Here is a 26,313-nt window from a genome sequence, read left to right on the forward strand (position 1 = left end):
TGACGGATACGGAACATCCTTTCTGCCGCTTGCGTCACGAGAATGTGATCTTTTTGGGTGAAGGCAACCGGTCAATAAACCCACACATGCTACCTGAAGGCATCAATGTTGCCGGATTCAAGACCCTCGTTATGTAATAAACGAGAAGAAAGGGGTTTAACCGAGGGGCCCGATTTTTATTAGTCATATCATACGAAGCCAACAAACACCGACACCAAGGACAACACAGGGGAAATTACTTGTGCTTAATAAATGAAATAAATAAACGATAAATAAATGGAAATGAAAGTGGATGAAAAAACAAATTGCCGGAGTTACCCTGTGTTACCAGGTTGACAGGTTACATAAGATGTAACTGCTACATAAAATGTAACCTGTTAACAGCTTACATAAAAGTATGCATACTTAGCATGTGAACTCGCTACAATGCAACTGCTAGCTGCGGCATTTTAGCGATTGTGCTGAGTGCGTGCGATCAGGCTTAGTCCAGAGCTTTTGATGCACTTGAAGTGAAGAAATGAGTTGTATAGTATAGTTGTCTGTGCATTGTAATGCAGGTGAGAACAAAGTAACCCTGGAAAAGCGCCTCTCAAGCCTACCAGAGAACCCTCTGGCAAAAATGGAGCCCTGGGTTTACAGTGAAGATTTTGTGGAACGACAGGTTGGTTTCTGTGCCCAGTGGTGCCTGGACAACCTCTGTGAGTATTTCATGGATTTCACTTATGCGAAAAGTAGCTATGTCTGTAGTTTTTTAGTGACAATCATAGTGAAATGGCTTGTGCATCTATTCAAACAGTAGCAGGAAAGTGTGTACCACACTATAAATCGAAACATGAACTGACGATATCTGGCCAGCACTCCTGTTCTAAGGAACTACATGGAAGTTCGACGTATAATACAGTCAGATGCCTTTATAATAAGTGCTTGGGACCTGCAAAGTCCTTCGTTGTACAGGTCACTTCATCGCAAAGATTGCACACCAGGCTGCTCACAACAGAGCAGGCTAAGTACGTTCAACTAAAGAAAACATTTGTTTAACATGAATTCTAGAGAGACTTAGTGAAATAAGTCACTATTTTTTGTGCAGTCTGACAAATTGTGCGACTGCAGCCGACCTTATTGCACCGAGGTTCATGACATGTTCCGCGGCAAAACGTGGGTGTGATGCAAAGTACAGCTGCAGACTGTTGAATGCCACTATATAGCCTCTTTAACGGTCCATAGTTTTGTTTTGTTTACAGCCTCTTTATCATTGTTGTATTCGTTGACAATTTGCATACTTTTTGCTCTATAGATGGCTTTGAAGGCGCTGGTGGTTGTCCATTACAATCACATCATTACGTCGTCATTACGGCGATGTATTCATCAGCCGTCGCACTGGCTACTGTGTTACAATATCCAGCATATGAGTTCAGCAGTTCGAGGAGCAGTGCAACATTACTGTGCCACTCAGTGACATCAGCATGCTTGTCAAGTGGGTTGCTAGTACTGCTGTTAGTGTAGAGAGCAGCTCAGTGGTGGCTGCAGAGGGCAGTAGCAGTGCCGCCGTATATATAGTTTGTTCTAAAACCACAAATCAGCTGCCGGGAGGTGGTGAGAGGGCTAAATTCCTTCGTTGTACAGGCGAATTCATTGCAGAGGTGTTCACAATCCATGTGAAAAATAGGAATTCAGCCTAGCCATAATCAGTCCTTTCTTATACAGGTCATTTCAATGTAGAGGCATTTGAGTGTCCTCTGTAGCCAGTTTCTAAGTATACAGTATTCCCAAGTGTACGTTTTGGAGTCTGAAATAAGCCAATGTTACAAAGTCAGGCAAACCTGGAAATGCAACAATACATTCAAATAGTTTTTTACTTGTTTGGCATTTGAATTTATGCTGGTGATGCACTTGGTTTCCTGCATTTGGTACCTCTTGCTGTCAGCATAGAAAATTTCAGCACTGCTCAACTGAAGAGAGGCGAGGTTAGCATATGGGTTTTCTTTCTCTTAATGTGAGCTTTTCATTTTTCATTCTCTTTTGTCTTGGAATATTGGTCATGCTTTTTTTTTTCTTTTGTTCAGTAAAGGCTACATATATTAAGAACTAATGTTTACTTTGCCATGAACATGATCATGGTGCTAAAAGTTTAGTATATTACCTGTGGGCCAGTTCTTGTGGCAATTAAAAAGGGTGAATTTGCTTTTCATAAACTTTTTTTATCCTACAATTTTGAAGACTGTACAGCACTTTGCCAGTAACATTTAAAGATGTTCCAAAGCAAAGTGTTTGTTTGTTTACTTGTTCACTTGTTTTTGAAATTGCCAAGTAAAGGCCCTCTTAGAATGGTAAAAGAAATAGTAAATATCACACATAAAATTATGAAAGTTGTTTTCTTTGCCATGACTACCATGGACTGAGTGCAAAAATGACAAATAAGAATGAAGTGTCATAAAAATATAATAAAAATAACTGCAGGACACAGTTTTCATCCACTGGTTTGAATGAATAGTCCAGGAAGCATCTGTGGTAGCATGTGTGGTTTGTGCAACTGTAAAGGCACTTCACAGTTTTAGCACTCGTAAAGTTTGCAGAAATTCTTGATGGAGGAGCTGCATAAAGTTGCCTTCTATGGTGATTATGCATAGCGGCTTACAGTTTTCCTAATGGGTTTCTTTCCATTACATAAATGTCCTGCTCCAACCATCTTTTAATGTTCCCTGTTTTGTCTCTGTAAAATTGGGCAAAACTTAAATGAGAAATGCTGTGTACAATACTTAAATATATTTGTTTGAGCAGTTTGTCTTTCGCATTAACTACATTGGTGTCTGAGGTTTAAGCATGAGCTATTAGAAGAAACTGCATGTGAAATACAGAAAAGAAAATATGTGATGTTTGCTTGTTGGCTTCGTCTTGTCTTGTGTGTGTATGTTAATTTACATCCCTCTTCTAATATGTAGTGTTTTATCAACTAGCCCAAAAATTATTTAACCCCTTACTGCATGTATTCATATGTTCTTGTGAAAAAGATTAGACAAGCCTTTCTTTATCTTTAGGCCACATATGCCTAAACAAAGCAAATTTTTCTTTAAGAAAATGCTTTGTTGCAATTTTTGACCAAAGTTGCCATGTATCATATGTGACACACCATGCAATTACATGCATGTTTTATGTATGCAGAAAGACATTTCAATTGCAAAAAACATGTAAGGAATATCAGCGTTATTGAAAAAACTTGGAAGTATTGCTTTAAAAAAAAATGGGAGTGTATTTCTCGCAGCCTTTGGTAGTACAAGCTTCTTTAAAATTTGATGACGCCATCCTTAAAGATTTCAAAATTAATAGTTTTAAATTTTGGGCCAGATCATTTACAGACCTTGGTTTTATGTCGATAATTGATTTGCATAATCATTAGATGCTTTATTCAGGCCAAAGGAAAACATTCTTCCTCTGAGATTTATTGCCACTGCTGTTATTAGCTTTTGGGACACAGCAGGCCCGATGCTATCTTCATTGTAAAGATTGCTGGTGTTTTAATTTTCTCACTTATTCATCACCAATAAGGTGATAAGAAAGAGTACAGCCCGTAAAAGCATTACATTTTCCACAAAATTACTTTTTTCATAAGAAAACAAATCTCTGCTCTCATCTACAAAGCAACCTGCAACTGCATGCTGTGTCATATATGATACAGCAATTAATTCTTGTCTCATGGAACCACTAGAATGTCTTTCAACAAAAACATCACAGTGGGCTAATAAACAGCAAACAAACACTCTGGTATTTTTGTGTGCTGATTTAAAGTTTATAAATAGTGAGAAAAGCCTGTTTTTTCTATAAACTTTTTGCAGGTTGTGCGACATGCTGCTGGCAAACATTTACTAAAGAAAACAGTAACTCTCAAGTTATTTCCAGGGGCTACAGTAGCTATGTGTTTCATTACTTGAGATGGCATAGGTTTTGACTGAATATGCGGAATTTTCTTCTTTCTTTTTTTTTTCTATTAGATCAGGCTAGAAGTAGTTGTTCCATGTGTATCGTATATGATACACCATGTGGCGATGGGTTAAACATCAGCATATGTTCTAAAACACGCACATTGTATGTACTCGATACAATGGCTAGGGACATGTAGAGTTCATATTTGTTTGTTTGTTTGTTTGTTTGTTTGTTTGTTTGTTTGTTTGTTTGTTTGTTTGTTTGTTTGTTTGTTATTGAAGGAGCCCAGGCAAAACACATCATAAGCACAGACAGAGGAGGAGCAGTATTACAGATAGATGACAGTAAAGTCCTATGGCTATAACATATTCTACGACAGCTCTGTGAGACTCGACTTGAGACCTAACCTCATGAAAATAATAGCGAGTGAAGTTTGTCAGCACAGAGCAAGGACTGTTGAAAGCTGTGCACTGTAATGGCAAGTGTTGATGCTTCTTGCAGCAGTCACTGCAAGCTGAGAATGAAAGGTGCAGTGCTCATCCTAGCCGATGTAGACAATTTTCCACATTAATTCACCTGGTGTGTGTCTTGAGCAGAGGGACATTTGTGCTGTGGTTCAAAGAATTGAGTTCTGCAGTTTAGAGAAGTGTACGAGCATTTATCCAACTAAGAACAGTATAGGTGGTGGTGTGTAAGCAGCTATGTGCCATCTGATTTGAACACGGTATTGTAACAAGTCAAGCTTATGTGCTGAAACCTCAAGAGCATACACTGCCTTCTTTGTAAGACACTATTGTGTGATATACACTGAAACTTACGTGTTTTTTTCCCTAAGATGTGGTATCATGAACAGCACAAAGAGTCAGTTATGGGAATGGCACTTGTGTTACCAAAGAGCAGCCTGCAAAAAGCTGGTTTGGTCTTTTAAAAATGTATGATAAATTTGGCACGGACTAGTGGTGTAGCACTCTTCATGGGGGATTAGTGGCTACAGAATTCTGCTGCTGAGAATAAGGACAGGTTCGAACCTCAGCCACAGCGGCCACATTTTGATGAAGGCTGAATGCAAAAATGCTCGTTTATTAGAATTCTAAAGAAAGCCAGAGGGCAAAAAATTATTCTGGAGCCCTCCCCTTTAATTTCCCTTATAGCCCCTGTGCAGCTGTGGAACAAAAACTTCTTTAGTCAACCACTTAATCACTTATTGTGTAGCAATTAAAAAAATCGTTATTTTTTTCTGCATTTGGGGCATAGGCTCTAAAAGGTAAACTGGTGGCATCAGTATAAGTACAGAAGTCTTGCTGCAATTAGTTGAGATGATGTTGCTGACACAAAGAATAAATAGGAGCAGCTGGAGTTTTTAAAATGCTGCCTTGGGGCACACTGATGACATTAACTTGAGGTCTGGAAATTCATTATTTGTATTACTGCTTGAGGACTGTAAGCATTAATGTTAAGGCACATTAAACCCTTGTTATGACGAAATCGCCTTATTTAAAAGTTTTTATGGTTCCAACTGCAGTGCATGCATTTTATACCAAAATACTCAAGGTACAATGGCTCTGGACAATACTTGATACGAAGCGCAAACCTGGAAATCTACATAGGACTGCTCGCCACAGCACACATGGGGGCCCTTTGCTCCTTTTCTTCATATCAACCTGAATATGCAAAGAGTGCTGCAAAGATCACTCAACCATATGGCACCAGCTCCTTGGGACTAACAGCATCATGTGATGATAACTGACAGACAAGCAGCTGCTCACAGGCGTCAGAAAAATTTCACCAATGTCATGTTGCCACTATCGAGTGTTGCTTTGTTTCAATATATATTTTACGAGCTCACATCCTACATTATTATGTACGTCCTGCATTACTATGACTCTTATGGAGAATCTCCACTTATAAAGAACTCCTGCTTACAATGAAGTCTCTTTCCTGTCACAAATTTGTTATGATGACAGTTTATTGTACAGTAAAGGATTGGCTGAGTCGATCATTTCAAGAATATTGTTACAATACAACTGAATCAGCCTACATAAAAAAAAAATTGTCAGGTGTGTTAAAGTTTGTACATTTATTTATATATTTCAGTCAATTCTTCGTAACACTCACAAATAATCTAAAACTGGTACAGCACAATATAGAAAGGAAGAAACAAGCCGAGACAGCCAGATGAAGGAACAGAGCGCTGCCTCGGATACAGTATGCGAAATACCGCGCATGACACACGGTGAGGGCTATTAGGTTAGCAATTAAAAATGCACTTGAAGAAGAAGGAAGGAAGAAGCCCGATATACAAGAAATGAACTTCACTAAGAAGCAAGAAATAAAGTTCACAGTGCTCTGTTCCTTCATCTGGCTGGCTCGGCTTGTTTCTTCCTTTCTATGTTGTGCTGTACCAGTTTTAGATTGCAATACCAATTCGCCCAATCCTCAACCTTAGTGAACATACAAACAGCTACACAGCATACAAGAAGAAATGTTTCGAAGTCGTTGCTTAACTGAGCACAGTTGACCTCTGTGACTGCAGGGATTCTGTCGCCATATATTTCCTTTAACCGATTCTAACGCACATTTTTCATTTTCTGGAAAAGTTCACTAAATTATGACATGCAAGTTAGAGTACAACACCTAAATTGCAATAGTTGGTGCCCAAATCGAACCCCTGCTCTCGAATCTCTTTTTCCAATCTCAAAGGCCATGCTTTGCTGTCCTGCGTGTGGTAGAGCACTTGAGGTTTGTTGTCATTGGACACCACACACACCTAAAAGCCCCTCAATTATTAAATGTAGCTCCATGTTCGCTGCCCTCCCCCGCTTCACGCTTGTTTCTCCTCTCGCCTCTCGATGGTGGCGCCTCCTTGTCTGTTTCAGCGTAGCAGATGACGCCATGTGTTAATCCGAGTCGGGGGATAACTTTTTAGTTTAGCGCTTTTGTTTTAGCTGCTATTTATTTCCTGTTGCACTGAAATTACATCCAAAAGCAAGCCTTATTTCAACCCTTGAACGAAAAAAAAGCAGTACGAACAAAATTTTAAGGTGGAGGGGTGGGGGAATTGCGAAAGATGTATGCTTTGGAGTCACTACAGGGATAGTGGGTGCACATGTTCGCGAGTCTTTGTACGGGTTTTTGCTGAGTGCGGTTTGCAAAACGTTGCAAGTAGTTATGAAGCACGGCTGCCCCAAAGTGTTCATCAAAAATACGAGGGACGTTCCGAAAGCAAGTTTCATCATTTATGCTCACACGGAAACTTTATTTCCCCTTAAAAAATACGCCATGGCTTTATGAACTATACACCTTATACAATTTTTCCACATAGTTTCCACTGACATCGAGACATTTGTCGTAGTGTGCAATCAGTTTGAAGAAACCACTTTGGTAAAACTTGGTGCCCTGTGATGCAAGAATTTGTCGCACAGCCTGTTCCACCTCAGCATTGTTTTAGAGATGACGTCCCGAGAGTGCGGCTTTCAATGCAGGGAACAGGTGCCCATTCATACCAGATAACAGCACGCACTTCCATTGGCAACCACATTGTCAGCACACATCTGTCTGCCATTGTGATTTGTACTCGAATAACATCGGGCATGCCGGTCTGCTGCTACTGTCTCTTCTTAGGCACTCTACGCATGCGTCATTCCTCCACCGCTGACACTCCTTCCACCGTTGAACCAGCAACGGGCATGGTGTACCATCTTCTCTTTCATAAAAATGACGAAACTTACTTTCGAAATGACCCTCGTAGAAGCTGCAAATCTGTTTTGAGCACTGGTGGCTGTAACTGCTCAGTTATACAGCTATGTTGTTAAGGCGAACGGAAGCGGTGACTGAGTGAAATCAACCATTCGGGTATGATGGCTTCGCCTATAGCCTTGCAATAAACATAAAAATTTATTACATTGGCGATGACTGTGCACTCTGGCTGATAACCTTGGAGCATTCGGCAGTGTTTGCGCATGCTTTGCACTGAAGAGCTACATTATTTATTTATTTATTTATTTATTTATTTACTCACTCACTCACTCACTCACTCACTCACTTCGTTTACCCTCAGTATAAAAGTGGATTTCTATTTTGGTTAGCCAGATCATGAATGGGACTCACGTGTAAGGGCCGGAGCGCGATTTACACTGACATTGTCTATAAAACTTTGTAAAAAAAAAAATTATGCCGTTTTACGTGCCAAAACCACTTTCTGATTATAAGGCACGCCATAATGGAGGACTACAGAAATTTTGACCACCTGGGGTTTTCTTAACGTGTACCTAAATCTAAGTACACAGGTGTTTTCGCATTTCGCCTCCATCGAAATGTGGCCGCTGTGGCCGGGAAATTTTTAGCAAATGAGCAGCATTTCCAATCGAAAAGGGGAGACGGGCAGTGGTGGGTGCGGCTGAGGGAGAAAGGTGGAGAGCCTGCGTGCTGGTGGAAAAGTTCAAAGGATGGCGCTACTCTTGAACATTGAAGGGCTTTACATATGCTTGGTGTCCGACGGTTGCTGCGCGGTTCACTGTGGCTCGGATAGGGTAAATTTTGGTTTTGCACACGAGAACAAATTAGTTTTCTTTTTATCTTGCCATAAAGATTCTGGTGAGAGAACAAGCAAGGGTATTGCATTTTGTATATCTTGAAATCAGGATGCACATTACAATAGAAAGAAGTGCATTTTCCATTTCTGGCTGCGAAAAATTAGGTGCATGTTACTGTTGTGGCCACATTAAAATCGAGTAAATAGTGTAAGTGATAAAGGCACCAGTGCTTTTGTAGCCATGTTTGTTTGATGGTTGTTTGTTTATTTTATATCCTCAAGGCACTCAGGGCATTAGAGAAAGGAATGGGTACACATATGACAATGAAATGCAACAAAGAAGCAGGAATAAAACTATAACAAATAGAGAAGTATTAAAAATACAGGTATGATACTGTATGCAAGATAGATAAACAGCTATGAAGTCATTTATATCAACAATGCTGCCAGGCAAACTGTTCCAACAAACAGAGGTGCATGGTACAGAGGTACAAAACAATCTTGAAACCATTTGTATCCTGAAAGAATACATGCTTGATAGTGGCAGTTGATGCGTGCATGTACGATGGCATTTGTAATAGTCTTTTTGTTGTAGTAGTCTTTGCAGTTTGACCTTGTTCTGTGCTGCTTGAAGAAGTCAAATTAAGTTACGTCATCCATATTGGTGGTCTTAAAGAGATTATCATTCTTAGCCTACTTCGCTCACTTTGGCATGCTACTGTTGTCTAGCCCTTGAAATGTCGCTCTCACTCAAGAAACAAAATGAAATGAAAGTGGGTGCCCCCTCCCCAAAAAAATTCCTGGCTACACCACTGCATTTTTCTTTCCCACTTAAGTTTTCGTGGCCACCACCCTGGTTACAGGAATTCTGCCGACGAAATTTACACTGCTTCATGGTTTTTTCATAGAACATGTCTGCTTGTTTGTTGTTTTTTTTTTTTACCTTTCTGTGTGTGTGTATGTGTAAGGGAAAGAGAAATACTTTTTCTTAGCAGATGACAGCATTGAAACCATACCCCTAGCACGTTTTTTACACAGTAACGCAGCTCTTGATACACCATCTTGCTACCATAAATATATGTCGCCAAGGGGAAAGCTACAGGTATAACTATGGCTCTAATTGGTGAATTCCACTGGTCAATCTGGAGCAAGTTTCTTGCTCCGTGGTAAAGAAATTGAACTCCACTGGTCGATCTAGAGCAAGTTTGCATTTTCTGCTGGTCGATTCATATCAACCGTCTCCGTGACGGAGCGCTGCTCGCTGATCCGCTGAGCAGAGACGAATTTCACCGGAATTCCGATGCGGCGTTGACGTCGCTTCCGGATTGTTCGGGTGGCTTGGCTGTTTTCAGCTCTTTTTGAGGCGTTGTTTCGTAATCCTCTGCGGTTGTTTACATTCTCGAAATGGCGTCGTTCAACCTTGCGGCAGTGATTCTTGCCTTGAGCGATTCTGAATACAGCTCTAGTTCCTCAGAAAGTGGGAGCAGCGATGACGAGGAGTTGTATGTGCTTTACCAAATGGTATTTAAGGTGCAAATGATGAAATCATGATATGGCAGGTGCCCAACTTCTGCTGTGCTCCCTACTAGAGGATGTTTATTTTTCGCTAGTCCATCTTGATCGGGTTGTCCCATGCTGGATTTTGTTGATCTCTCGTGGATTCACCACTTCGCTTTAGATTGACCAGTGGAATTCACCATAAGTTATGTTGAGTTCAAAATAGCTTCTATATTTCATGTTTTTTCTTTTTTTTTTTTTTGGGTGACTTCTAATTGCTTACTTGTTCTTCTTTTTCCTCACATGCAAATGACGTTTGCAGTCATACTTGAGGTGAGTTGCTGTTACCTGTTAGTGTACATATGCATTGCAGAATGTGGTACTACAAATGTCCCTGTGTGTGTGTTTCCATAAAAGGCCTTCTTCTAGTCTTTTTTTTTCCTGGCAATGAAAGGGCTTGCCACACAGTTTAGCTACTGTACTAAAGCATCACTTGGGCACTGGTATCACATGAGAACAGCGTTTTTGCAATGTCAGGTCCAGCTTCCACTGTGCTCAAATTGGATGCACTCATCAAATACACTCAACCAAATACTTGTGGGTATCATTGTCACCATTGTCAATCACATTGCTGCATGAAATAACATGACTACGGAGTTATTACTGCCACTGTTCAGAAGACATGCTGGCAAGAGTGGGTCAAAAACCAGTTTCATCAATGGAATATGGTATCGGCTTCTCTCTGCCCTATCTAAATGAGCCCCTTCTGCTCTTCCTTTCTGCTGCATTGTTTTTCCTTTTCACTCTCTCTGAACAAACCTCCTTCTCATGTGTCTGGCCTTGTCTCTCATTTGAATAAGAATATTTATTTATGCACTGTACCCATGAATAGTAAGAGGCCTTGATTATGATGCCACTTCAATAATGCAGACAATCCACTAAATTGAAGCAAAGTAACAATAAAATTTTGTGACTGTCACGGACAGATAGGTGGAGTTTTGCTGTGCTGCCTGTGGGTTTCATATGTATGAGTGTCACTCTTTTATGGCAAACAGCAGTTATAAGCTAGGAAATGGGTCATACATGTTAATTTGTTCATGTATTCATCATGCTTTGGTTCAGGCACTGCATGACCTGATATCCGACTTGTGATCAAACACACAATGAAACATTTTCAAGTTGAACATTCTAGCCACTATACCATGACCGCTTTGTGTAAGTGAACAGGTAATCTCTTCACTGGGTGCTTAGAAACTGCGATGATTTTCCATTGGCTTCATCTCGTGTACCATACCAGAGCATTAATCGAGACATGGTGCCTGCTCTATTGTTGGCATGCACTGTTGTACGCACTTCCTTAACTCCACCAGCATTCACATAGAAGCAAACATGCAAAAAGGTGTGCCTGAGATAAAGACACTCAGCTGCCTTGTTGAAGGCTCACTAACTGTGTGTGTCATGCCTTGCTTGCCAATCAATGGTGCTGCAGACAGCATGCATCTACCACTGCATCCAAGTTGCATGCTTCACAGGTTTTGGGCAAAATTCTTGGGTGACACTGCAGTTTCTTTAAATTTTTGAAGGGTACTGGGGGGGTTCTTTACATTAATATATGACCCGCGAGCGCTGTGACCTGCAGCGGAATGCATTACATTACAAGACATGCTGAGGATAGCAATGAAAGTGACCATACCAAACATAGACTGCCTTTTTTTAAGCAAAACATGCAACATTTCCCACTAAAATGTGGCCCGTGTAGCCTCTATATAAGTTGGTTTTGACCTCCGCTGATTTTGAATAGTGCAGACCTGCTCTAGATGTATTAAGAAGTTGAAGACTCATAATTGCTGTTCACAGCAATTGAGTTAGGGTAATCAGGAGGTTATGTGAAGGCTAGATTTTGTCAAGCACCATCTTTTTTCCCTGGTGTTCTGCTTGTTACCTTGAATTATGCAACATGTGCTATTTCTAGTTCTAGATTGAAAGGGTCAGTTCATTGATAGGAATTACTCACAGCTGGGACCTTTGAGCTGAAAATAACTAATTGAATTAACTGTGGTCAAATTAACAGAAGTCTACTGTGTAAAATTTTTTTTCAGAATGGGCCTGCACATGCAATCCCTAATCGCCCATTTGCACTCTTTGTTTGCATACGGTTTTGCTGTATGTCAGCGCTGTTGCTTACAACAAAGATCACTGGGTCAACAAAATGCTTGTTCTTTTGTAACGCAGATTTTAACTCTACTGCTCTTGTTTTGTTGTCTTAGGTGCTGCTGTGAAAGTGTAGAAAAACATGGTGTCTCATGTAATCTCATTTTTTAATGACAAATTTTATTTTTAAAGTATTGGTCATTAGTATTTGTTCCAGCATGCCGGAGTGTTAACATTTGTGTATCATTACAGGGACGTCGTTACACGTACGAGGTTACTGACCGAACCAACATTAATGCCATGTTGAACAGCAATGATGTCAGCGAGTATCTGAAAATCTCCTCAAATGGTCTCGTGGTAAGGCACTGCCATCATGACATTTCCATTCTGTTACAGCTGAAGACAGTCTGATGGTGCCTAGCAAAAACTGCGAGAACTTGTAAGGATAATTTGTGTATTGTGGTTAAGCACCACCCAATTTAAAAAAAAGAAGCAGTTGATTCAAGTACCAAACTGAACATTGTCGTTTCTGCATGTTCAGGCTAAACAGGTATACCTAAATCAAAGTACATGAGTGTTTTTGCATTCCGTCCCAGTTGGAATGTGGCTGTGGCAGCCAGGAATTTAAACGGCAACCTTATGCTTATTAGCAGTACACAGCAACCACTGAGCCACCCATGGCAGGTCATGAATAAAAAATGCTTATAACGCTTGCACATTAAGTGCTTTAAATAGCTTTTAAATGAAAATACACAAAATATATATTTAACCCGTAGCCTGCTGTGAAATTTTTTTACCATGCCATCTATGCATCTCTGACACATATTGACATTATTTTGTAATTCAGGATAAATTTTGACAAATATGAGAAAAACAAAACACTGAACGGTGATACATAAGGTACATGCTTTGATATTATTTTTTCTTGCTACATAGAAAAAAAACAATTCAATACACTTCACAGATGGTGGACCACTGTTAGAGGCGAAAGGAAATTGTGAGTGAAAGTGATCACTTTTAATATTTTTTATTATTTTGTACTTATTTATACATTGTTATAATAATTTTTTTTTCAGCATAGATATGTAGCTATGTCAGCTATCACAATAGTTTGGTAAATAGTTCATTGTGACCTGATATTCAGGACGCACTATATTGACTAGATGGGACAGCATGTCTTTTATTTTTTGTTTCGAAAATTTTCTCTGTTTTTTTTTTTTATTACAACACTCTGGCAAAGTTTATCTGTAAAACTTAAGCAGATAACAAAAGGGGAATATATAAGTATTTCATGGTGCATTTTTGCACAGCTCAAATTTTGCATCTGAACAATGTAACATTCTAATAATAATAATAGTAATAATAATAATCTTTTATTTTAGAGATGATTTAAAAGGTACAATCTAACATACAGCATATGGTCAATGCAATAAATGCAAATGCTTCTGTCAAGGAAATGAAGTTAAAGTCAACTTCTGACTATGTCCAAAGTGAAGTGTGGCCATAAAAGCTTTCAGTGCATTGTTACACTAAGTGCAAGATTTAGGGGAAACAAAGCCATGGATTGCCATGATACCTCTTAATTTTTCACCCTTCAGGCACGATGTGATGCATCATCATTTGAGAGCGTACGCTGCACCTTTCAAGTGGACTCTGGTGTCTGGTACTACGAGGCCTTAATTGTCACTTCAGGTGTAATGCAAATTGGCTGGGCCACCCGAGAAAGCAAATTTCTCAATCACGTAAGCATAGTCTTGCTCTTCACACTTGTTTTTTTTGTGTAATGATCTGCGCATTATAATATATATAAATAGAGACATATAAATATATGGTCATCTTAACAGATGAGGTTATGTGGAATTGAGCAACAAGGGGGTCAAGACAGGTATGAAAGCTAAATTTCACTTAGTGCATATGAAATTAAGGTTACTGCAGTGTATTTAAGTTACTTCAAATGTGACATGAATGTAGTAGGACAGTCTTCTGTCCTCTATACAAATTGGATGCGCATGTTCATAACACATAGGATTTTATAAAATCGTGATTAAAATTGGTGGAGTCTGATAAATAAGCAGGTTTCTCTTGAAGGCAACATTTTTGTTCCCCCATATTCATCACCATAGAGCCCTGTATTTGTGCATTTCTGTGTAATTAGCCTGTGCATATGTTAGCACTATCGGTTTGTTCATGTGAAAATTGCATCTCTATAATATTTTTCGTGCAGGAGGGTTACGGAATTGGTGATGACGAGTTCTCAATAGCTTATGATGGGTGCCGGCAACTTATCTGGTACAACGCCTTGAGTCAAAGCCATAACCACCCTTGCTGGAAACCAGGTAAGCTTGGGTCAAGCTGAGGTATCGTATCGTCTTTTGCATCAAGCGGCTCCTATTTCTTCTCTGAGGCACCACCTGAAGCAGTACTGAAAGCCTTGATGCCAAAACATCAGAACTTCACATGATCTATTGTTTTACAATAGCTTCAAAGGAATAGATCAATGTATTATTTTGTGTATTGATGATTCCAAGTGATGTTAGCATAGAGGGCTCATTTCTGTTGCCTTTCTTCACTTTAGTCTGTGAGTTACCATCGTTTATCGTTTATTACTCTGTGATGCTGGCTCAAAAATAATAATCAGCCTGTACTGCTATTTCACTGTAGCTTTTTAAAAATGAGGCCATAAAATTTGCTTTGTAATTACTACAGCCAGGACCCTACTACAGTCCTTCTTGCCTTTAATCTAAAAAGCTGCATGAATAATACTTGGGAATATTTATATTTCAGTGAAAAGTTCTTGGCATATGATGACTTGTTGAGCTTGCAGAGTGTTACTTTTGAGGCTGATTTTTTTTTTTTTTTCCATTGTTGCATTGTGTCTGCACAAAGTAAGGTGGTATAGGCAACCAGTGTATTGCGGAATGTTCTTAATGTTTTTGTTCTGGGCGGAGCAAATACATGTACAAACATATAGGTGCAACATGTTTTGTTGTCATTTATACAGGTGGCTAGTCATTGTGTGCAAGCGGTCTCAATTTTTCTCTTTTTTTTTTGTCTGCTTCACCGTAATATAATGGAGTTGAGACAAAAATAACTTTCTCACGTAGAGCTTTTCACAAAGAGGGAGGCACTCCATTTGACACCCATGGCAAGCTACAGGCTGCCAGGCAGCAAAGGCTGCAAAGAGAAGATTACAGAGACAGTGCCAGGATATTTCTGTTGGGGGTCAGAACGGGATTCTCCATTTTTGTAAGAGGTGCATGAGGGCACTCCACCACTTGGCACTACATGGTGGAAGGAGGGAGGCGGTGGGTGGACAGGAGGAAATATTGGGGGGTAGGCCACCCCATCTCACCTCCTTTAGAGTGTCCCCTGGACGTTGGAAGTATGTTTTTGTTAGCTGTAGCTGTTGGGGAGTGATATTGGCCAAGTAGTTGTCCCATTTGCCCATGTAAACCATATTTCATACCTTCTAATTTTAAATTGAACCTTTCTTTGACTTGAATGTTCTGCATCAATTCCCAAAACAAGTTTTGCCCACTTTTGTGCGACTTTTACTGCAAACCCCTAAGAGGGTCATTTTTACACAAAGAACATGAAAACTTGGATGTTGAAGATAGTATGTGCTTTGTTTACAGGTGACATCCTGGGCACCTTGCTTGACATGAAAGCATTCCAGATTACATTTTACCTCAATGGGGAGCCCCTGCCTCCAAACACTCAAGTCTTTCAGAATGCCAAGTAAGTTGTTTTTGCCCACAAAGTCAAGTACACCTCCTGTACCTTTTACACCGCATAAAAATTAATAATAACAAACAAAAAATACAACAAAGATTACTGATTACATGTGAAATTGCACTTCCTTCTAGTTTGCTCTTCTAGCATATACATGACATGATAATTTGCTCTAAAAGAGGCTATGTTGAAGTTATGCACTGAGCCAATCCTAAGCCTGGCTTAAGGATGGCTCACTGTATTCATCTGTATGAATACTTGGGGACAACGTGAAAAAGCAGGACATGATTAGACAAGAGCTCGTATTGTCTATTCTTGTCTATTCTTGTCCTGTTCTTTTCATACTGTCCCCAAATATTTACATAGATATGTACCAACAACCCTTCTCTAAGCCCATGACTAAGGTTAGAAAAGAAGCATGGCAATAAACTATAATAATCTTACACTGTACTGTGTTCTAGTGCACTCTAAGCTAGAGTACAGCTCTGTTGTCTGGAACTGCCTGCCTCAATAGAACACATTCAGAAGAAATTATCAGGATATATTGCAATCGGTACCTACACCGACATGTCTGTTTCTGGTGTGGGAGGATTGTGTAGCTCATTGGTATTAGTTCCCTGTCACTGAAGCGACTTGGCCATGACGTGCGCTCCCTGCACAAGCTAGTGCATGGGGCCATAGACTCCACTGCACTGCTAACCGCAAGCAGTTTTCACCTTACTACTTGCTGTCGCAGGTCTTCCCTGTTTTATTCGTCCCACACTCTCCTCAAGAGTCCATTGAACCATGGACAAATCATGAATAACCATCTTGACATAAGCACGATAGATATATTTGTATAATTTAATCACTTCTCTGAGGATGTTATGAACAGCATGGCTTATCTCTGTGTTAAGATACACGGGCGAGCTCTGTGTTGAGTCATCTAGAACCTTTCCATTTCTTCTACCATTATTTTATCCGTCCTTTAATTTACTTCTCTTTAGGTTATATGTATGTGTATGTATACAAGGCATTATTTTATTTTTATTATTTATTTACAATACCCTCGGGGCCAGTGGAGGCATTGAAGAGACGTAATTAAAACAGACGTAATTAAAGTGTTTACAGTGGTGAGAATAGCATGCACATGCATGTACGCATGCACATACACACACATACACAAAATGAATGCAGTAATTATTCATGCAGCAAACAATAATCATATCATTATTAATATTAGTTAAAGCGCTACGAAACAGTATGTTATCATAGATGGAAACAATATTGGTGGGAAGGTGGTTCCATTCATTCAATGTTCGAGGAATGAAAGACTGCAAGAAAGTGTAAGGGTTAGACGTATCGATACCAATTTTATGATGGTGATCGATGCGATGTGATAAGTAATGAGGTCGAAGAACGAATTTGTTATTCAGGGCAGAATGATGATATAGTTTGTGAAACAGGACTAAACGTGATATTTTACGGCGTGATGATAAGGATGGAAGCTGAAGATCAGACTTCATGGCTGTAATGCTTTTAGTTTGGCTGTATTTAGAATTAATAAAATGAACAGAGTTATTCTATACAAGTTCAAGGCCTTAATTAGTTTTTCGTGACATAGATCCCATACAGATGACGCATACTGTAATTTTGGACGAATTAATGTCTTGTACAGCAATAACATTATAGAGGATGGAATGCTGGTAAAGTTGCAGTGTAGATAACCAAGCATGCGGTTAGCTTTGTTAATTACGTATTCTGTGTGGGTTGTCCAAGTGAGGTTGGATGAAATAAATAAGCCCAGGTACTTATATGAACTTACTGATTCTATAGGAACGTTATTCAAATAGTACATGTTCGGGGCATTAGTAGTCCTGGCTACACACATGGATTTACACTTACTAATGTTAAGTTTCATTAACCCTAGTTCTTACAAGTTAGCAAATCGCAGTAAGGTCAATATGAAGAGAATTTATATAATCGGAATTGTTATCGTGGAAAATAAGTCATTGGCAAAGAAATGAATGTTAGAAGATATTTGAGAGGGGAGGTCAGTCATGTAAATTAAAAAGAGTAATGGTCCAAGTGCAGATCCCTGAGGTGCACCAGAGTGCACCTCAGAAAGCGAGGAATTAAGATCGTTAACTTAGACGAATTGCAAACAATTAGCAAGAGAGCGTTGGATCCATTTTAAAATGTTAGGCTCAATGTTAAGCTAACTAAACTTATGAAGTAGCAGTTTATGACAAACCTTGTCGAAAACATTGTCAAAATCTAAATATATGCAACCAACAAATGATCATCGGTCGAGAATCTGGTGAAGTTTACAAGTGAAATATATGAGCTGAGTTTCACATGAGTATGACTTAAGGAGTCCATGTTGTGCCGGCATAAAGAACAAGTTACAGTCAAAGAATTCTGTCAGCGCTTTAAAGATTATATGTTCTAGTAACTTACAGCATGTACTTGTTAGAGAGATGGGGCAATAATTAGTGGCAATGTTTTTGCTGCTCAGCTTGTGAAGAGGAACCACCTTTCCAATCTTTCATTCTGTAGGTAACATAATGTACATGTGTCAGGATATTGCTGAAATATCTTTGATGATATGTTAGAACTATATGCAGAAGTATTTTTCAAAAATTTTGCATTGATAGAGTCAAGACCGGGAAAAGAATGATAGCCAAGATTTTCAATAAGTTTAGCAACACCACCAACATCTACAACAGCTGAGAACATGATTGCATAGTTGTAATTTTGTGATTGAGGAAGGTGAGAACTAGGAGCAAGGGAAAAATTTTTAACAAATGTATCGTTTAATAAAAATAAGCATTGTTCACTAGAAACTTGCTACCAGAGGAGTCCTGTAAAGTAACTAAATTTTCAGGAGAAGGGTTAACTGCGTGCCAGAATTACAGATATTTGTTTTCAACATAGATGGCATGAAATTAGAGAGGAAATACTGCTTTGTGCTTTTTAAAGCTGTTATGTACGTGGAAGAAGCTAGATTGTATATCATCAATGCGAGTTAGTAGGGCATGCCTTAGCTGCCTGATAGAAGCATTTTTTTCTGTTATAAAGATGTTTCATATGTGTGTTATACCAAGGGGCGTGAGAGAAGTGACGGTGTGGTTTGGGACGTACCTATCAGTCAGTTCTTTTACTTTGGCTGCAAAGCTATCCCAGTTAGCCTGAACAGTATGGCAGTGAAAGTTAGTCAGAAAAGTGTCTGGAAAGGCAGATAATTCATTATTGATAGCATCGAAGTTGGCTTTCTTATAATCTAAAATTAATTTTCTTTTTTTGTTGGGCTTGGGGCAAACCACTCTGAGGATGAAGTTTAGTAGCATGATCGCTTATACTGGTTAGAAAAGTCATATCTGAAGCGAAATTAGGTTGATTAGTCAGAACTAAATCTAGGGTTTTTGCACCATGGAAAGCGGCTCTAGTAGGACATGTTACCAATTGTGATAAAGAAAAAACAGAATAAACGTCTTGAAATTCTTTAGCTTGGGTTGAAAAGGGTAATAAATTTGGAAAGTTATCAGTCTAAGTAATGTTCAGAAAATTAAAATCACCCAGCAAAAACAAGGGTGATGAAGCATATAGTGTGTGTTAATGATGTCATGAAGGTCATGATTAAATGTAGACTGATATAAAGTGAGGTGATAACATACACTGAAGATCAGTTTGACGTGACCTAGCATTATTAATGACCAGACTATTTCTAGATTAGTATCGATTTTGATGCGAAATGAAGGGATGTTGCATGAAATAGCAAGAAGGACGCCCCCTCCACGGGGGTCATTTCGATCACAGCGGTAGATTGTGAAGGGCACGTGCATCGTGGAAAATTTCAGAATCCTTTATACGTCCAGGAAGCCATGCCTCAGCCAGAGCAACTATGTTTGCAGAACAAGAGTCAATTGCTGATGATATGGATGAAATTTATTAACTACGTTTCTAATGTTAGTAAAAAGAACAGAAGTGGGAGTTTTTGTGAAATGGCCACTACGCCTCTCGCTCACCTATCTAGAACCTTGATTAGACGAGGCAGCATCAGTATTAATGGTGCTGCCATTTGACCTGCTTTCGTTAACACTGTTGGAAATGGGATTGTAAGTGTAGCACTTATGATTTAGAAGCAGTTTATTGTGCCTTAATTTAAATTTTTTAGAGCTTTCCTGACTATCGCCAAGTTCAATGAGTTTTTAACAAGCGAGATGGGTAGAGGCCGAGAAGTCTTCACTAATATTGATGTTGTTGGCCTTAAACTTGCTATGCATAGAAAATATGTTTTCTTTAATTTTGGAGTTGCCAAACATAACAATGACCGTACGACACTTATCAGGCAAAAAGAAGCCTAGTCGATGGGCACAATGAATTGAGTCTGCAGAAAAAGTTTCTAGTGCCGAGTTTAGAAGCAATGTTACCTTAGATTCAGTTTCCTACCAAGATTCTTTAGCATCTAAAATATTAAAAACTTAGATTGTCTCGTCGGGATCGGTCTTCTAGTTCATAGGTTGTGTACCGAAGTCTCAATGGCAGATAAAGTCTCAATCGCTTTAGTTCTTTCTTCTACATCATCTGTTCTTTTGTGAATACTTGCGATTTTGGTTTCCATGCTCTTCTGAGTATTTTTAATAGCTTTGATATCTACAGCAAGTTCAATATGATTTTTCGGAATTTGCAGTGAACGAGTGTGTACATCTTTCAGTATGCAAAAAAACATGTTCATTTGCTCAGCAGGATCATCCAATAGTGAGTCAATTTTCGCAAGTGATTCAGATCTCGTGTTTGGACGAGGGTTGGATTCAATGTCCCCAGAGCAGAGTAATAAGAGCACCGTAGATAAACACTCACTAACCGTTCCACACAACACCCATGGGCATGGGAACAGTAAAAGAAAGGGGTCATCGCATTTCCTTGCAAATAATGGAATGGTTTCACATAGCTGCATCGTACAAGAATGAGCGTTACACATCATGCTGCAAGGTCTGTCCCCATGCCCACTGAAGGTGAAGATGGCAGGTGATCAACTTATGTCTTTCATCAAAGATGATGCCATGGTTGATGCGATTGGCAGTCTGTAGGCAAGCACCAGCAAGAAAACTGGGCTGAAGAAGGGTACTGCATTGTTGTTATCTTTGGTGGCGTTTCCTGCCCCGAGAGGCATTGAAACATGTGTCGAAACACAGGATGATGTCGATGGCCAAATCGCCAAGAGCGCAAACAGAACCTGCATCGTACAAAGATGAGCGTTAAGCATCATGCTGCAAGGTCTATCCCCATGCCCACTGAACTGAAATTTTGTCATTAACAGAATTTTTAAGAATCGTCTGTAACATGTAGCAAAATTTTACTTTTTGAGCTAGATTATTCTCAGAGGCAGACATTATTTGCACCAAAAATTAAAGTGAATATTTGACTGATGAACAAAGTTTTACTAATTAAGTTTTAAACTGATTACATTACGCCTCATATTGCAATTTACTAATTGTAGCCGGTTACTTATAAAGTCTTATTCACTTGGAACGAATACTGAGAATGACACCAGTTTCAAGATATGCATTCCCAAAGTGTACAACAAAATGCATTAGTGTTCCTGTAACTTTTGAGCTTCAGTGCATAAAAAGATGGTCGGCGGTGAATGGGAACAGCATCACCAGTGTTCTTTATTCGATGCTTAACAAGGGACATCTGACCAAGTGGTCGATTGTCAGTGTCAAATGTGTCGCGGTAGGAAAGCAAAAGGCGATAGAGGGCGGCTACTTGGTCAGGTGCGAGGACCGGAGCGACCATGGGATGTAATGGGTCGTCGAGGTTCAAGGCATCCTGCGGGTAATCAGGAGGATGTGGAGACATGTAGGCTGTAAAAGCAGTGACGTGGTCGTCTGTCACTGATCGGAGCGGGGCCACCGCTATGCCTTCAGGTAACACTTGCTTCATCGAGCCAAAATTGGTAACGGGGAGACGCATCATATTAGCGGCAAGGGTTATGACGGAGTGTGGCACAGAGATGTGGCGCGCCAGGAGGACATCACGAATAGGTGCGATGACATAGTCGCCATCAGGCACGGTTGCCGTTGAGGCCAATTCAACGAAGGTTAGGGCTTTTGGAGGTAAGCGAACAAACACTGTAGTGCAGAGGGTGTTCGGTTGTTCGGGGCAAACGTCTGAAAGAAGAGGAAGCTCTAGGCTCAGCGTACTGGTGGCACAGTCGATGAGGGCAGAATGCGTCGTCAGAAAGTCGAGCCTGAAGATTAGGTCATGAGGGCAACTGGTCAGCACGGTGAACAGGACTGGAACTTGGTGGCCAGCAATTCCTATGCGAACAGTGCACATACCCCTGACAGAAACAGTGGCGCCATCGGCGACGCGTATGGCTCGAGTGATGGCAGGCGTAAGAACTTTTTTGAGGCGACGACATAAGGTTAGTGCTCATTATGGACACTTGGGCTCCAGTAACAATTAATGCTGTCAACGGAACACCATCTACGTCTACTTCAATTAAGTTCGTGTTGGTAAGGAGCGTCAACGGAGGATTTGGACAGGACGAATGCGATGCAGCAATACGTTTTGTTAAAAAATGGAACAGTAGTTCATTTTTACGGCAAGTTTGCATATATCTCAAAATTGGTGCTTGTTTCAAAATTTATTCCAAGTTGGCATGCCTTGTGAAATCACTAACTTCAATTTGTGTATCGCAATATGTGTGCTAAAGTAATTAGTTTAAAAGCTAATTAGTTAAATTTATTAATTCATCAATTATGCATGTTGCCTTCCAGTATAATTAATGTATACGTTTCGAGTACTCCGGCCCAATAAGTGCATCTGTTCCAATTGCCACAGGGGATTTTTAAAAATTCTGTTAATGTTAAAATAAAACACATGGTATAGTTCATGTGTATTGGGCCTGTGCCATTTAAATGCTTCATTGTTTTTCACTTTGTTTTGCTCCACTCATTGTGTTTTTTTTTTGTGTGTGTGTGTGCTTATTATGCCTTTCAGCTGCTACATACACCATTCAATTCGCACTGTAGTGCACCACACTAAAGGTGCCAAACTGTTTGTGGTCACATATTCAGTAAATAAATAAATGAGTAAATAAATATAAGAGTAAATGATTGGGCAGAGTAAAAACCAACACGAAGATTCAGCATTATGAGACACTACAATATACATAGAATAATTTTTGTGTTGTTTAATAAACACCTGCTGGCCAGGAAAGCCTAAGTAATCTCTACTGCAAAACAGTCTAGTGATGATTTGCAACACGGGACACCAGCTGGCTTTTGAACTGTAATTTGACATTTCCTCCTGTCATGTTATCTAATCCTAATAGAACTAGATTTACGGTCCATAATAACCTTCTGCTGCCTAAAATACATGCCAATTATGGAAAAATTAGCATTGTTTTCTGATCTATTTCTTTATGGAATTCGTTCACATCTGAACTGAAAGAAATAATGTCTATTTATGTATTTAGGCCTGAAGCTGGCAACGTTTAACGTTAGAACGCTATCTAGTGAGGCGAGTCTAGCAGTGTTATTGGAGGAATTAGAGGGTAGTAAATGGGATATAATAGGGCTCAGTGAGGTTAGGAGGACAAAAGAAGCATATACAGTGCTAAAAAGCGGGCATGTACTGTGTTACCAGGGCTTAGCGGAGAGACGAGAACTAGGAGTCGGATTCCTGATTAATAAGGAAATAGCTGGTAACATACAGGAATTCTATAGCATTAACGAGAGGGTGGCAGGTCTTGTTGTGAAACTTAATAAGAGGTACAAATTGAAGGTGGTACAAGTCTATGCCCCTACATGCAGTCATGATGACCAGGAAGTCGAAAGCTTTTATGAAGACGTGGAATCGGCGATGGGTAAAGTCAAAACAAAATACACTATACTGATGGGCGACTTCAATGCCAGGGTAGGCAAGAAGCAGGCTAGAGACAAGTCAGTGGGGGAATATGGCATAGGCTCTAGGAATAACAGAGGAGAATAATATGCGGATAATGAACACCTTTTTCCACAAGCGGGTTAGCCGAAAGTGGACGTGGAGGAGCCCGAATGGTGAGACTAGAAATGAAATCGACTTCATACTCTGCGCGAACCCTGGCATCATACAAGATGTAGACGTGCTCGGCAAGGTACGCTGCAGTGACCATAGGATGGTAAGAACTCGAATTAGCCTAAACTTGAGGAGGGAACGGAAGAAACTGGTACACAAGAAGCCAATCAATGAGTTAGCGGTAAGAGGGAAACTAGAGGAATTCCGGATGAAGCTACAGAACAGGTATTCGGCTTTAACTCAGGAAGAGGACCTTAGTGTTGAAGCAATGAACGACTATCTCATGGGCACCATTAAGGAGTGCGCAATAGAAGTCGGTGGTAACGCCGTTAGACAGGAAACCAGTAAGCTATCGCAGGAGACGAAAGATCTGATCAAGAAACGCCAATGTATGAAAGCCTCTAACCCTACAGCTAGAATAGAACTGGCAGAACTTTTTAAGTTAATCAACAAGCGTAAGACAGCGGACATCAGGAACTATAATATGGATAGAATTGAACAGGCTCTCAGGAACGGAGGAAGCCTAAAAACAGTGAAGAAGAAACTAGGAATAGGCAAGAATCAGATGTGTGCGTTAAGAGACAAAGCCGGCAATATCGTTACTAATATGGATGAGATAGTTCAAGTGGCTGAGGAGTTCTATAGAGATTTATACAGTACCAATGGCACCCACGACGATAGTGGAAGAGAGAATAGCCTAGAGGAATTCGAAATCCCACAGGTAACGCCAGAAGAAGTAAAGAAAGCCTTAGGAGCTATGCAAAGGGGGAAGGCAGCTGGGGAGGATCAGGTAACAGCAGATTTGTTGAAGGATGGTGGTCAGATTGTTCTAGAGAAACTGGCCACCCTGTATACGCAATGCCTCATAACCTCGAGCGTACCGGAATCTTGGAAGAACGCTAACATAATCCTAATCCATAAGAAAGCGGATGCCAAAGACTTGAAAAATTATAGACCGATCAGCTTACTGTCCGTTGCCTACAAAGTATTTACTAAGGTAATCGCAAATAGAATCAGGAACACCTTAGACTTCTGTCAACCAAAGGACCAGGCAGGATTCCATAAAGGCTACTCAACAATAGACCATATTCACACTATCAATCAAGTGATAGAGAAATGTGCAGAATATAACCAACCCTTATATATAGCTTTCATTGATTACGAGAAAGCGTTTGATTCAGTCGAAACCTCAGCAGTCATGGAGGCATTACGGAATCAGGGTGTAGATGAGCCATATGTAAAGATACTGGAAGATATCTATAGCGGCTCCACAGCCACCGTAGTCCTCCACAAAGAAAGCAACAAAATCCCTATAAAGAAAGGCGTCAGACAGGGAGATACGATATCTCCAATGCTATTCACAGCATGTTTACAGGAGGTATTCAGAGGCCTGGAGTGGGAAGAATTGGGGATAAAAGTTGATGGAGAATACCTTAGCAACTTGCGATTCGCTGATGATATTGCCTTGCTTAGTAACTCAGGAGACCAATTGCAATGCATGCTCACTGACCTGGAGAGGCAAAGCAGAAGGGTGGGTCTGAAAATTAATCTGCAGAAAACTAAAGTAATAAAGTAATGTTTAACAGGCTCGGAAGAGAACAGCAGTTTACGATAGGTAGCGAAGTACTGGAAGGGGTAAGGGACTACATCTACTTAGGGCAGGTAGTGACCACGGATCCGGATCATGAAACTGAAATAACCAGAAGAATAAGAATGGGCTGGGGTGCGTTTGGCAGGCATTCTCAAATCATGAACAGCAGGTTGCCACTATCCCTCAAAAGGAAAGTGTATAACAGCTGTGTGTTACCAGTACTCACATATGGGGCAGAAACCTGGAGGCTTACGAAAAGGGTTCTGCTGAAATTGAGGACGACGCAACGAGCTATGGAAAGAAGAATGATGGGTGTGACGTTAAGGGATAAGAAAAGAGCAGATTGGGTGAGGCAACAAACGCGGGTAAACGACATCTTAGTTGAAATCAAGAAAAAGAAATGGGCATGGGCCGGACATGTAATGAGGAGGGAAGATAACCGATGGTCACTAAGGGTTACGGACTGGATTCCAAGGGAAGGGATGCGTAGCAGGGGGCGGCAGAAAGTTAGGTGGGCGGATGACATTAAGACGTTTGCAGGGACAACATGGCCACAATTAGTACATGACCGGGGTAGTTGGAGAAGTATGGGAGAGGCCTTTGCCCTGCAGTGGGCGTAACTAGGCTGATGATGCTGATGATGTATTTAGGCAGAAGCTAAAAATTTTTTTATTCAATGTGTAACTTGCGTTCCACTTAGTTAACTGTGTGTTTCATAATGATTTTCTGTGTAATCACTTAAATATTTGACGCTGTCTTGTAAAGAGTAACATTCTTAAAGTGTTTTTATTATTATATGTTCACTTTATCAGTTTTCTAATGTATTAACATAGGAAGTCCCGCC

At 40.1% G+C, this 26,313-nt stretch overlaps 1 protein-coding gene across 1 annotated transcript in view; it reads left to right on the plus strand.

Annotated features, from left to right (window-relative positions):
• The window catches only part of LOC142590822 (RING finger and SPRY domain-containing protein 1-like), an 85,369-nt gene that overhangs the window by 25,756 nt on the left and 33,300 nt on the right, over positions 1-26,313 (plus strand). Inside the window, exons 7-12 of the mRNA XM_075703228.1 lie at positions 558-698; positions 10,269-10,279; positions 12,350-12,454; positions 13,696-13,839; positions 14,322-14,433; positions 15,733-15,835. Of these exons, the coding sequence (XP_075559343.1) occupies positions 558-698; positions 10,269-10,279; positions 12,350-12,454; positions 13,696-13,839; positions 14,322-14,433; positions 15,733-15,835 (616 nt within the window). The remainder of the gene's footprint in view (positions 1-557; positions 699-10,268; positions 10,280-12,349; positions 12,455-13,695; positions 13,840-14,321; positions 14,434-15,732; positions 15,836-26,313) is intronic.

This window comes from Dermacentor variabilis, chromosome 1, assembly GCF_050947875.1.
Source record: "Dermacentor variabilis isolate Ectoservices chromosome 1, ASM5094787v1, whole genome shotgun sequence".
In the NCBI taxonomy this organism is placed as follows: Eukaryota; Metazoa; Arthropoda; class Arachnida; order Ixodida; family Ixodidae; genus Dermacentor; species Dermacentor variabilis.